We start from the raw sequence: 12,349 nt of genomic DNA, 5'->3' as shown, positions 1-12,349 counted from the left end.
AAATGTGTTAAGTATTTAAAATTCAAGGGAATTTTAAAAATATTTTGCACTATATGTTGCACTATACTTTAATGCCTATAAAAGTAACCATTTACTACAAATTCTGCTTTTGTACTTCCACAAAAGTTTTGATTTTAGACTAGAAAAGAACTTCACAATAGAAAGTCTTTCTGAAATATCCCTGACTGATCATATAGGCTTCAAAAATTAAAAAAAAATTTTAACTCATATGGAGGCACCTGGGTGGCTTAGCCAGTTGAGCATCTGACTTTGGCTCAGGTCACGATCTCATGGTTAGTGAGTTCAAGCCCTGCATTGGACTCTATGCTGACAGCTCAGAGCCTGGAGCCTGCTTTGGATTCTGTGTTTTCCTCTTTATCTGTCCCTCCCCTGCTCATGCTCTCTCTCTTTCTCTCTCAAAAAATAAATAAACATTAAAAAAAATTTTTTTTAACCCATATGATTATCTGGCCACATAGGCAGATTACGTAAGGAGCTATGATTAGAATCACTAACCTTTCATCTTTCAAGTCTTTGATGGTAGTGCTAATCTAATCTCTGTGGCCTTTTGGAACACTTTAGGAGATACACTATATGTTGTTTCCATGTACAACCTGTTCCACTGTTGGATGTCTAATTATTAGAAAGTGCTTTCTTACTTTGATGCACAAGTAGATTTTTACCTAGTGGATTCAGTCTTCCATTTTGGGAGCACTAAAATAGAAATTTTTGATTTTGATGAAATTAATTTGGCTCTCATTCTGTGTCTGTAATAACTCAGTGTGCAGTAAAAACACCTTTCATTATTGAAGATATTTTGACTTCTTTTTGATACATCATTAGTTTTCTCTTCATGTGTTTCTTCTAGTAGTCTGTATTGAGATCTCAGTGCCAAATATTCTTTCTACACTTTTCTTCCACACCTGGTATTGTTGGTAATTCTGTCTCCACCCAAACCTTTTTCTATCGTAGTAATAACAGTTTGGGCATCTAGCTCTGCTTATCAAGCAGAAACACTGGAAAAATCAGCAGTTCTATGGCCCCTTCGCAATAAAACACACAAACTTGATGATTGAATATGGACAGCAGAATTTACTGTCTTTCGCCTTTCAGTACACTGTCAGGGTTTTGGTGCTGACATTTTGGCCAGGATGCTTTAGTTTAAGAAATCACACAACATCATAAAATGTTAAAATTCCCCCTTTTTTGCGAATTGAAATTAAGAATTAACCTAAAATAAACTTTATGAATACAAGAAAGTATCCAGTCACCTAATTTGTTGCTTTGCTAGCATATATGTGTGAGTGTATGTTTATATAGGCACATGTGTATGCACACACATATATGGCATTTAATATTTTAAAGGTCTTAGGGAACTTGAACGTATCTGAAAATTGAATGTTATAATGTGTGCTTAAAATTCATTATCCTCTCATGTTTTTGAGGCCCTTCCCAAAGTTCATTGTTTTTCTTTTACTTTATGGTTCTAGAATGAAGAACCATATTTATGAAGTCTATACTAATTTGGCTTCAACTTAATTTTTAGTTTATTATGATGCCTAGATACATTTCCATTTTCTTTATATAGAGCACGTTTCCTTATGATTTTATTTTTATACTTTATTTTCTTGAAAAACCTTATTTTTAAAAATTTGTTTTGCTAATCCTCCTTTTCACCATAAAATTTTATTTTTATTTTTAAATGTTTATTTTTGAAAGAGACGGAGAGAGAGCATGAGCAGGGCGGGGCAGAGAGAAAGGGAGACAGAGGATCTGAACTGGGCTCTGCACTGATAGCAGAAAGCCTGATGTGGGTCTCGAACTCATGAACCGTGAGATCATGACCCAAGCCTAAGCTGACACTTGACTGAGCCACCTGGGTGCGCTTTACCATACATAACATTTTAATATTTAAGTATTGATTTGACTTTCTGCTGATCTATTCAATGAAACATTAATAAAATTAAATACAGAGGCAAAATAGACCTAAATGGCAGCTAAAATGCAAAGCATGAGTGAGAGAAATACATGATTTATATTGATGGTATAAAGAATGAATCAGTAACTAAAAAAATAATATAAAAAGTTATGTGAGGCCTAAATTTATTTTTTCCTGCATTTAAAGAGAGTCTCCTGGGGTATAATTATTTTTCAAGTTGCCTTTATCCTTCCCCAGGATGTATAATACTATTTATAGGAACATATAGCATATTTTTATTGTTCATGTTTATATCCCCCCCCTTTTTTTTTTGAGAGAGGGAGAGAGCACATGAGTGGGGGAAAGGGACAGAGGGAGAGAGAGAGATAGGATCTTAAGCGGGCTCCATGCTCAGTGCAGAGCCCAGTACAAGACTTGATCCCACGACCCTGGGATCATGACCTGAGCCGAAATCAAGAGTTGGATGCTCAACTGATTGAGCCACCCAGGTGCCCCTATATCCCATTAATTTGATAGAAATTTTAAATAAAAATTATTGCAATGATTAAAAGAATCTTCCTATTTTATAAAAAATGTTTACAGAGCTGGCTTTCTAATCTTTTGTGAACCATAGATGGAAAGACTTTGGAATTACTAATTTTTAAACGTAATATTAGAAAAATTTTAATATATGTATACAATACATTTTAATATATAATTAAGCATATCCTTAAGAAAAGGATATTCACATACATAAGGACTTAAAGATGTACTTTTTTTCTCTCCATATTATCTTTGTTTCTTTGGTGTCTTTCAAGTATTGATATATTATGATTTTTTCAACTATTTTTGTTTCACCATTTTTCTTTCTCTCATGACCTTTCATCTGTCTTCAGATTTAATCTCAGCCTTTCTCTTCTGATTTTTTAACCTCTGGACTTCCATAGGTAGCACATTTATTCAAAGTATGGATTTATTAGCAAACTTTATTCTTTAACCTTCAGAATATTCTAAGCATTGAGTAATGGTATGTCTTTGCAAAATTTCTCTTTCAAGGTTATACACAAACACAGAACTCTCCTTTTGCTCGGGGAAATATATTTTGTGAGCCTCCAACTGAGCTTCAGATTAAACAGCAAGAATTATACAAGAATTTTCTTCGTTTTCAGGTGAAGTACTTATTTGATCATAGTTTCAAAGTTTTGTTAGAATTGTAATAAGCCAAACTTGCAAAGATTTTATCCACAGGATAAAGACTAAATTCTAAAATACTGCAGTTTTTAAAATATCTCAGTTATATCAGGTAGAGGTAGTACTAAAACAATATTATTTCATTTATATCTGAAAAAGGGATATGGAAACATGTTAGGCATGCTAGTTGTCTTAATCTTTTCTTTATTAAATCAGTTGTTAAAGAATGCTGAAATTTCTAAAACTGAAAGACTTAAAATATTTATTAGGCATAGAGTGAATCTTTCTAGATGCTTATGTGTTAGTAGACAATCAAGTTTTTTTCCAAGTGATATGATATTCTTGACAGGGTATAGTAAGTTATTAAAAATCATACAGAATCACATTTTGCAATTATTTGCCTCATTTATGTATGTAAGCAAATAGCATTTAACTTGGCAATGAGAAAGAATGAAATCTGGCCATTTGTAGCAACATGGATGGAACTGGAGAGTACTATGCTAGGTGAAATGAGTCAGGCAGAGAAAGACAGAAACTATATGTTTTCACTCATATGTGGGTTCTGAGAAACTTAACAGAAGACCGGAGGTGGAGGGGAAAGGGGAGGGAAAAATGTTACAGAGAGGGAAGGAGGCAAACCATAAGAGACTCTTAAAAACTGAGAACAAACTGAGAGTTAATGGGGGGGGATGGGGGAAAGGGGAAAGTGGGTGATGGGCATTGAGGAGGAGTTGTTGTATGGTTGTATGGAAACCAATTTGACAATAAATTATATATGTGTGTGTGTGTGTGTGTGTGTGTGTGTGTGTGTGTGTATATATATATATATATATATATATGTAATAAAAATAGAAATGCCCAAAGGAAGACACTTGAGCATCCAGTGTTTATTGAGCAAACAGACTTATTGAACTCCCATTCTGTGTCTACTCTTGTAGACATAGAGATGAATAGTAGGGGTGGAGCCTGAGGTGAATGAGAAGGATTCAGTTTCTTCTCCCCTCACCTGCACACCCCTTCCCACCCACATGTATATCCCAGTGTCAGATTAATCCTGTGGCCTGAATAGTCTTCCTTTCACATGACTTCTTACTTCTTTTGGTATTCAAAATCTGGTAGTAGCTTTTCTTTTCTACAGAAAATGTCCAGATTCCTTAGTATGACTTCTAAGGCTATCCAGTCTAATCCCAACCTCTTAAATTCTTAAGTTCTACTCAAACATGTCATCTCTCTAATCCAAATTATCATGGACTCTTCAATAATGCAGCAATATAATGTATATGCTCTTACGGGTGTATTATTGAAGGATTTAAAAGATTGGAAGCAGGGATATTCTACTACACTGGCAACAGTGGAAATAGATGGAAAGACCTTTCTAAGGATTGACAAAATGAATAGAGTTATTGAATGTAGGAGAGTGGCATCAGAATTCCCAGTGGTATTGGCCACTCAAGTCAGGTAGCAGCTAATTGAGGGTGAGAGTCACCTTTGAACTTGAATTACCCTGTGGTATACTGTCCATAATGACAGCAAGTCAGAATTATGTAATTCCTATTATACTTACCAAGTATTAGCATGGTTTAGGGTAGAATTCAGGGGAAAAAATCTTGATCTTATAGCCTTTTATTATTTATAAGGTACTTTTGCATATAAGTGTCTCATTAATCTTCAGACTTTCTGAGGAAGGTATTATTATTTGTTTTATGACATGCAGCTAAAACGTAGGCTAAGAGACTCATCCATGATGGCAGAGCCTGAAAATTGTGAGGCTAGAACCCAGGTCTCCTGGCTTTGAGTATCATATCTGGATGTATTGTGCTTACATTTCTAGAGAGCTCTAAGTCTTTCCTCTAGGAATAGAGGAAGCTTTGACTATATTAGTTTTAGAGTAAGTTTAGCCTTCAGTTCTCCCACCCTGTAAACCTTCAGTGCACCTGTGAATGGATTGCTCTCAAATGGTGGCCTACATATTTTTTTAGCAGCCTCTTGAAACTCTTTCCCCCCAAATCTAACTTTAAAATATCTAAATGGTACTTGTTACTGTCAACACTAAAGTGTCAGACAAGAAGTATCCCCAAACTTAAATGTTAAAAGAAATGTTATAAAATGTTCAAATCTGTGTGCAAAAATGGCAACATAAGCCCTTAGCTCCATGAATGCATAAAAAGGTACACTGTTAAAGTTAATGCAGCAGAAATCTTCATATGGTTAAAATTTGGTAAATAACACTTATGAGTGTTTACATGTCAATTTTAATTATAGCTTTAGAAATGATTAACAAATTTTTTTATTTTATTTTATTTTTTTTAACGTTTATTTATTTTTGAGACAGAGAGAGACAGAGCATGAACGGGGGAGGGGCAGAGAGAGAGGGAGACACAGAATCGGAAGCAGGCTCCAGGCTCTGAGCCATCAGCCCAGAGCCCGATGCGGGGCTCAAACTCACGGACCATGAGATCGTGACCTGAGCTGAAGTCGGAGGCTTAACCGACTGAGCCACCCAGGCGCCCCAATGATTAACAAATTTGATAAAGTATTTGCAGAACCTTTGACGTACTTTTGTATTATACATTTGGAAAACCACTGACCTAGATGATAGCTTTCTTCTTTCTGTTGAACTACTGTGTAGCATTTTTGTTGGAATGGCATTTTCTGTGGATTTCTTAGGTGTGTGATCCATTTATGATTATGACCCTGACCATTAATGGAGAAGTGACCTTGTGATTTTGATTTTGTGTGTGTGTGTGTGTGTGTGTGTGTGTGTGTAATAGGGAGAAGGGAGAACTGAGTGTTAAATGTGAGGTTTTGTTGTATAGATCATAAATGACATTTTATGTAGGTTTATTGTGCTTGAAGAAGTGATTATGTGTACCCTATTAGTACTGAATATTAGGATTGTGCATGTTTAATAGTGTTGTTTGAAAGAAGTGTTGGAAGAAGCCCTAGCATGTGAAGTCATGAGATATGTGAAAAGATTATAGTTCTTATAGCTCAAAAGATTGATAACACTAGGTATAACAGCCTTGAAGGTAGAGGAAATGTAGATAAGAACAATGAAAATAATGTGAATAGTCATAACCATGTCATACTAAAAAGTAACTAAAATCTACTGATAACCTTAAAACCAGCGTCATGAATACCCAATACCCAGGCTGCCGTTCTCTACCTCATTCATGGAGGATGTAGACTGTATCTCAGGGTTCTCTTCCTTTCAGGTCTTAGACTCTCCCTTAGAGTATTTCTTCAGAGTACTTAGCACTATAGGCCCCAGGTGACATTCAAGATGGAACTTAATTATGAATCCTTGTGGCTAAAATCCTTGTTTTCCTTACCATTTGCCAGTAGATAGGAAAGAAGAAAGGGCATTCTGGGGAAAGGATTCTTGAATAAGGAATGGTTAAATGCTAAAATAGTACACTGTTGTTGCCGGATAGTAATTAAGCCAAGGAACTTTGAGACATAATAGTAACAATCATTATAAAATAATATAATGATGAGTTGCTTACTGAGTACCTCTAAACAGGAGGAACTTTATATTTTTTATATATACATTGTTTCACTTCAATTCTTTGAGCACTCGTTGGGGAAGTAGATATTAATAACTCTTTTTACCAGATGACAGAACTAAATAAGAATATCTTAAGTTCACCCAGTGTGTATATATTTGGTGGAGCTGAAGGTTTGCTCATAATTCTTAATATTACATCATGTGGCCTCCCTAGCAAAATATAGGAAACTGAAATTTTCAGGAATTTAAAAGAGGGTGTTATGAGTGTTGAATTCATAGGATACTAGAAAATATTACATGGTACTCTAACTTTCAGCAGTTTTGCAATGTAATAACTAGATTTAATTCTTTAGATTGAGGAAAAGAAACAAAGAGAAGAAGCAGAGCGAGAGAGACTGAGGATCGCAGAAGAAAAAGAAGAAAAACGGCTTGCAGAACAGAGGGCACGGATTCAGCAAGAGTATGAAGAGGAACAGGAAAAGAAGAGGGAGAAAGAGGAGGAGGTGCATTTTTTTCCTACTCTAGTTTTCTCCTTACCCTGAAAGTAAAATATTTCTTCTGACTTGGAAAGATATTACAGAGGAGAACAGTTCTGGAGTACGTTTAGAAAATATCAGATCAATATTCATTTATTGGAAACTATTTTATTATTAAAGTGAAAGACTTAAGAAGAAAGATAAATGATGACTTTTTAAATCCAAAAATTGGTGTAGGTTGACTAGGATGTTATAAAAGATGCCTAATACTTTATTGTTAAATAGCTTCTTTTTGTTAAAGAACACCGAATATCCTCTAATAGAAATATATCTTCAATTTTATCTCTTTATTTCAGACAAATAAGAGATATTTGAATAGACTATAGAATGTATGTATGGAGTCTATATTTTTCTCTTTATTTTAAAGCAAAGGCTCAAAAATGAAGAGCTTATTCGGTTAGCTGAAGAAAGACGGAAAGAAGTGGAAAGAAAGAAGAAAGAAGAGGAAGAAAAACATAATCTTCAGCTTCAGCACTACTATGCAAGAGAAAATATAATTGGGGAGGAAACAAAAGTAAGTTTCAGACAAAAATGTAAATTAAACCTGTAGTTTAACCCACTTTCTCCGTGAGAGTCATGGAGCTGTTAGCAAACAGGAAATGGTGGAGGAGATGCTTTTGTTCCTCCCTTCCATCTTGCTACTTCATTTGGGTACAGTGCACTGAACTTCCTGTGCTTTGCTGCTGTTCCCCCCCGCTCCCCCAGTGAATGTAAGGGGGTTACTTACCTTAGTCATTCTTAATCTTGTTCATATGGTCAGTGGAGCAGCACCCAACCAGCTATTCATGATAAGAGTAAGTACAGAAATGGAGAGTAGATGTTAGGAAGCTTTTGTAGCACTTTGTCAGAGTAATCATATGTCTGTTGAATCTGATTAAGTTGGACTTGAATAGTGTAATGTCTTTTTAAAAATTTTCACGTATATGGGGCGCCTGGTTGACTCAGGCTCAGGTCATGATCTCACAGTATGTGAGTTCGAGCCCCGTGTCGGACTCTGTGCTGACAGCTCAGAGCCTGGAGTCTGCTTCGGATTCTGTGTCTCCTCCTCTCTCTGCCCCTCCCTTGCTCATGCTGTCTCTCTCTGTTTCTCAATAAGAAATAAATGTTAAAAAAAAATTAAAAATAAATAAAAATAAAAAATTTCATGTATCTAGTAGTTCATTTTTACTGTTTTACGTATTTATCCTTGATGGATTGGAAATTAAAAAAGAGCCCAGTGGCTCACAATGGACTGGTTTGAAGTCCATATCTGAGATTGGTGGATATTCACAGTTAGGTGCATGGATTAAAGTTATTAGAGGTTTTCTCTCAAGGAAACCAGTTGGCCCCTATGAAGCTCTAGTTTATACCCTTGCTCATATTTCAAAGCTGTATTTAAAATTTTATATGCATAAGTATCACAGGATTTGTTAAAAATACATCTTTAGGTCTCATTTATAGAGTATCTGACATTGTAATAAGTCTGAGGTTAGTCCAGGAATCTGCATTTCACAGGGCTTGGATGGATATCAGCCTGTGGACCACACGTTGAAAAAAACTCTATGTTCTGTAGGTTTACCCCAATTTAAGAAAATGGTTTTCACAAATTTAGATTTATACAGACATTGTTTTTTCTAAACAGCATTTGCAAGATTACTTTTAACCAGTGGACTCTTCTAGTGTATTTATGATGTGGTTTGGTGCACTATTCAGTATGTGACCTACTATAAACAATATGAACCATTTCTGATTGTCTCAAATACACTGTTTTATTTCTCACCCCAGGTTTTATGGTGATAGAGATAAATGTTTGCAATTAGAATCTACTGAAATATTGTTTAAAAGAGAATTTATAAGTAACACCTATGTTTTTGTTTGTTTTATTTCTTTTCAGTGTTCTAGTAATGTTATATCCTTCATTCATAGGATATAAAGTTGGATATATATTTGTTCCACCTTTTAAAATAGTATTCAAGTGTCATTCATTTATTTTTTAAATTAATAACGTTTATTTTTTAGAGCCATGTGAGGCTTGTAGCAAAACCAAGTGGAAAACACAGAGAATATTTTCTTGTAAAATTGATTATTTAAGAATGAAAAATAGTTGTTTTCCACAATTTTCACAATTGCCAATTTCTTACTATGTTTAAGAGAAAATGCTTTCCATAGGAATGTACAGTTTTATGACTGTTATAGTTCAGTTTTGAAGTACCTAAGTTTTAAATCAGCTTTGTTCTGTTTAATGCATTTTGCTCTCATTTGTGAAGTTATCCTTGTTAGCTATAATTTTTCTTTTATTCATGTATGCCTGATAGATATTTTTGTCTTTTCTCTCAGTTTTTACTTTTGTGTCACCATTTATTTTTTAGTTAGCTTATATATTTAGTTTTTTGAATTTGGTTTTGTGAGGTTTTTTTTTTTTTTTTTAATTTGCTTTTTTTATCCTAATCAGAGTTACAGTCTTTGGAATAGTGATCCCTATATCCCTCTCTTTTTATCATACCCAATATATTTGATCATATTAATTGAATTTCTGATTTTTTGTTTGTTTTGCTCCTTGATAGTTACTTGTTTTCTTATTATGTGTAGTATGCTTTGCTTGCTTCATCCTCTGTGGTCCTTTACAGGGTTTATATTGTCTGTATGATTCTGCTCGTGGTCATCTAGTGATTTTAAAAGAAAAGATTTTCTCATATATTTCTAATTTTATCAAAGTCACCAGTGAAAGTAATATTTGATTTTGTACCATGCAACATGAACAGCTTAATATCCACACACATACTCTGGTCTGGTCTGGGTGGTTTTTTTTTTAACCAGATAATTATTATTGCATTTTGTTGGGAGTTTTTATGTCTTTAGTGTTTTGATTTTAATGTGAAGTTGGCAACTGTTAGCTTTATTATGTTGTAAACTAAAACCCTGTTTTATTTTCTTATGGAGACACAGAATGCTATTGTGATCTGGAAAATTCCCTCATCCAAGATGTTCTTGGTGACTAGGGATCTAGATTTTAGAGTTTGATTTATATTATTTTCCAGAAAAGAGTTTTTGTTTTTTGTGTTGTTCTATTTCTTTTTATTACTAAGACAAATTTTTACTTTAGTTCTTTTTGTTTTTGTTTTTGTTGTTTTGCTAATACTTGGTTTTTACTGTTGCTTAAGTTTATTGAATTTTTTTATTCTAATCTGAGAGTTCTTTTAATAACAATATCTAAGTCAATTTATGTTTATCATAACTGATGTTTTTGATCTACATAATTGAATTTCTGACTTTTTTTGGTAAAAAGTGTTTTATGAAATAAAAGCAATAGCATTCTGAACTTCTTAAATGGTCTTGCTAACTATTAGGGGTGTTTGTACACACACACACACACACATGTGCATGTATGTGTATATACATACATATGTTGGTCAATGTGTGTATATTTTCTCCCCCAGCGCTTGAGACAGCCTTCTCCTGTAGTTCCTGCTCTTCAGAACAAAATTGCAAGCAAACTCCAAAGACCTCCTTCAGTTGACAGCATTATAAGTTCCTTTATTCAGGTATATACTTTTTCTTTTGATATGTTAATCTTAGCTAAGTTATTTTAGATGGGGGGAATTGAATGAGATTTTCTTTTTTTAGTCATTATATTTAGCTAGGTTACATTTTTTCAGATCTGAAATACAGATAATGTTTACATTTGTTTGTTGCTTCACCTGTAGTTGATATTTGGTGCCCTAAGTTTTAAATTCTTTTGACAGTTTATAATTTAGCAAATGGTTCTTGTGTAGGTCCCTCAAGAAGGCCTTTTCTTTGATAATATAATATCTGGCTAGCTGTAGTTATGCTAATAAAGTCCCTTATACTGAGCTCCCATCAAAAGAGAGCAGGGAAGATGTTCCAGAAGGGTTGATCCTTTGAGTTGACTCTTGAAAAAGGAGTAGGAATTTGCCATAAAGAGGAGCATGAGGGACTTTTAGTGTGTGTAAAATCATGAAGGGAGGTGTAAGCCATATGGCACACATGGAGAATACAGCAGTTTGGTCTGGCCTGATAATGCCTGACCAAGATGGCAACAGAAGTATCTGTCAGAACGTATGTGGGATGTTGTATGGAGTGCTAAGGGGTTTGACTTTATTCCCATGGATAACAAACAGGCTAATTACTGGAGTAGACAAAGATGTTAGAACATTGTCCTGAATCTCACCCTCTGAGACTCTGATTTAGTAGGTCTGTAGTAGATAACAAATGGGAATGCATGTACTACTTTAAGGGAATGATATATGTCATAAGTAGGAGAATGGCCATATATGTCTTACATAATGTTCTCTTAGGCAGTGGTGTGGAGATCAGTGTATTTTAGAGGTTGAGCAAGACCTTAAACTTGGAAACAAGTTAAAATGGTTTTGCAGAAGTCCAGCTGTGAGACTTTGAGGACTTAAAGGCAGTGACATTAACAACTGACAATGGGTGACAAGTTCAAGACATACTTAAGAGACACAAATAGTGGTATTTACTAACTGTGTATGTGGGGTAGGTATCAGTGACGACTTTCAAGTTTCTTGTGAGATTTATAGAGTAGTCGGTTGAAAATAGGTTGGGCTAAGGAAGGCGCTCTGGACTGGTTTTGTAGTTTTGGAAGCCATTACCATTTGCTTCTTAGATTAGTACAGTAGTCTAGGATGAGTTTGGGGAAAGCAAAGAATAGAGGATGGAAAACTAGGGAATTAAATATTTAAGAAGCAGAGAAAGCAAACAGAAAGCGACCGTGGCAATATCAGTTGCTACTGGGCAAGTAAAATAAGGGCATAAAATACCCATTAACTGTCACTTGGGGATCACTGGTGACTTTGGGGAGAGCTATGTTAGTGGAGTAATGGGGTATAGAAGCAAAGGCAGTAGCTGTATGGTGAGGAGTGAATGGGCATGAGGAAGTAGATACCCACATTGCATCTCTTCTTCTTGAAAGTGGGAGGGCTATGGAGGGAAGTAGAGAAGGGCTAGTAGATAGTGATGAAGGAGGAGGTAAGAATTTTTTTAAGAAGGAAGATTTATTTTTTATTTTTTTTAATGTTTATTTATTTTTGACAGACTGAGCATGAGCGGGGGAGGGGCAGAGAGAGAGAGCGAGGCACAGAATCCAACATGGGGCTCAAACCCACAAACTGTGAGATTATGACCTGAGCTGAAGTCGGATGCCCAGGCGCCCCAAGAAGGAAAAGATTTTTAAGCATA

At 34.9% G+C, this 12,349-nt stretch overlaps 1 protein-coding gene across 15 annotated transcripts in view; it reads left to right on the top strand.

Moving 5' to 3' along the window:
- CSPP1 (centrosome and spindle pole associated protein 1) overlaps positions 1-12,349 on the top strand; it is a 154,401-nt gene that overhangs the window by 116,994 nt on the left and 25,058 nt on the right. For all 15 annotated transcript variants that reach the window (XR_007458598.1, XM_049633645.1, XM_049633654.1 and 12 more), the window contains 4 exons: positions 2,975-3,087; positions 6,971-7,120; positions 7,521-7,667; positions 10,570-10,674. Coding sequence is in view for 14 of the 15 variants with exons in the window: in XM_049633645.1 (XP_049489602.1) it covers positions 2,975-3,087; positions 6,971-7,120; positions 7,521-7,667; positions 10,570-10,674 (515 nt within the window). In the remaining variant the exon portion in view is untranslated. The remainder of the gene's footprint in view (positions 1-2,974; positions 3,088-6,970; positions 7,121-7,520; positions 7,668-10,569; positions 10,675-12,349) is intronic.

This window comes from Panthera uncia, chromosome F2, assembly GCF_023721935.1.
Source record: "Panthera uncia isolate 11264 chromosome F2, Puncia_PCG_1.0, whole genome shotgun sequence".
NCBI lineage: Eukaryota > Metazoa > Chordata > Mammalia > Carnivora > Felidae > Panthera > Panthera uncia.
Note: the sequence above shows the minus strand (reverse complement) of the source record. Positions and strands in the feature narration are given on the sequence as shown.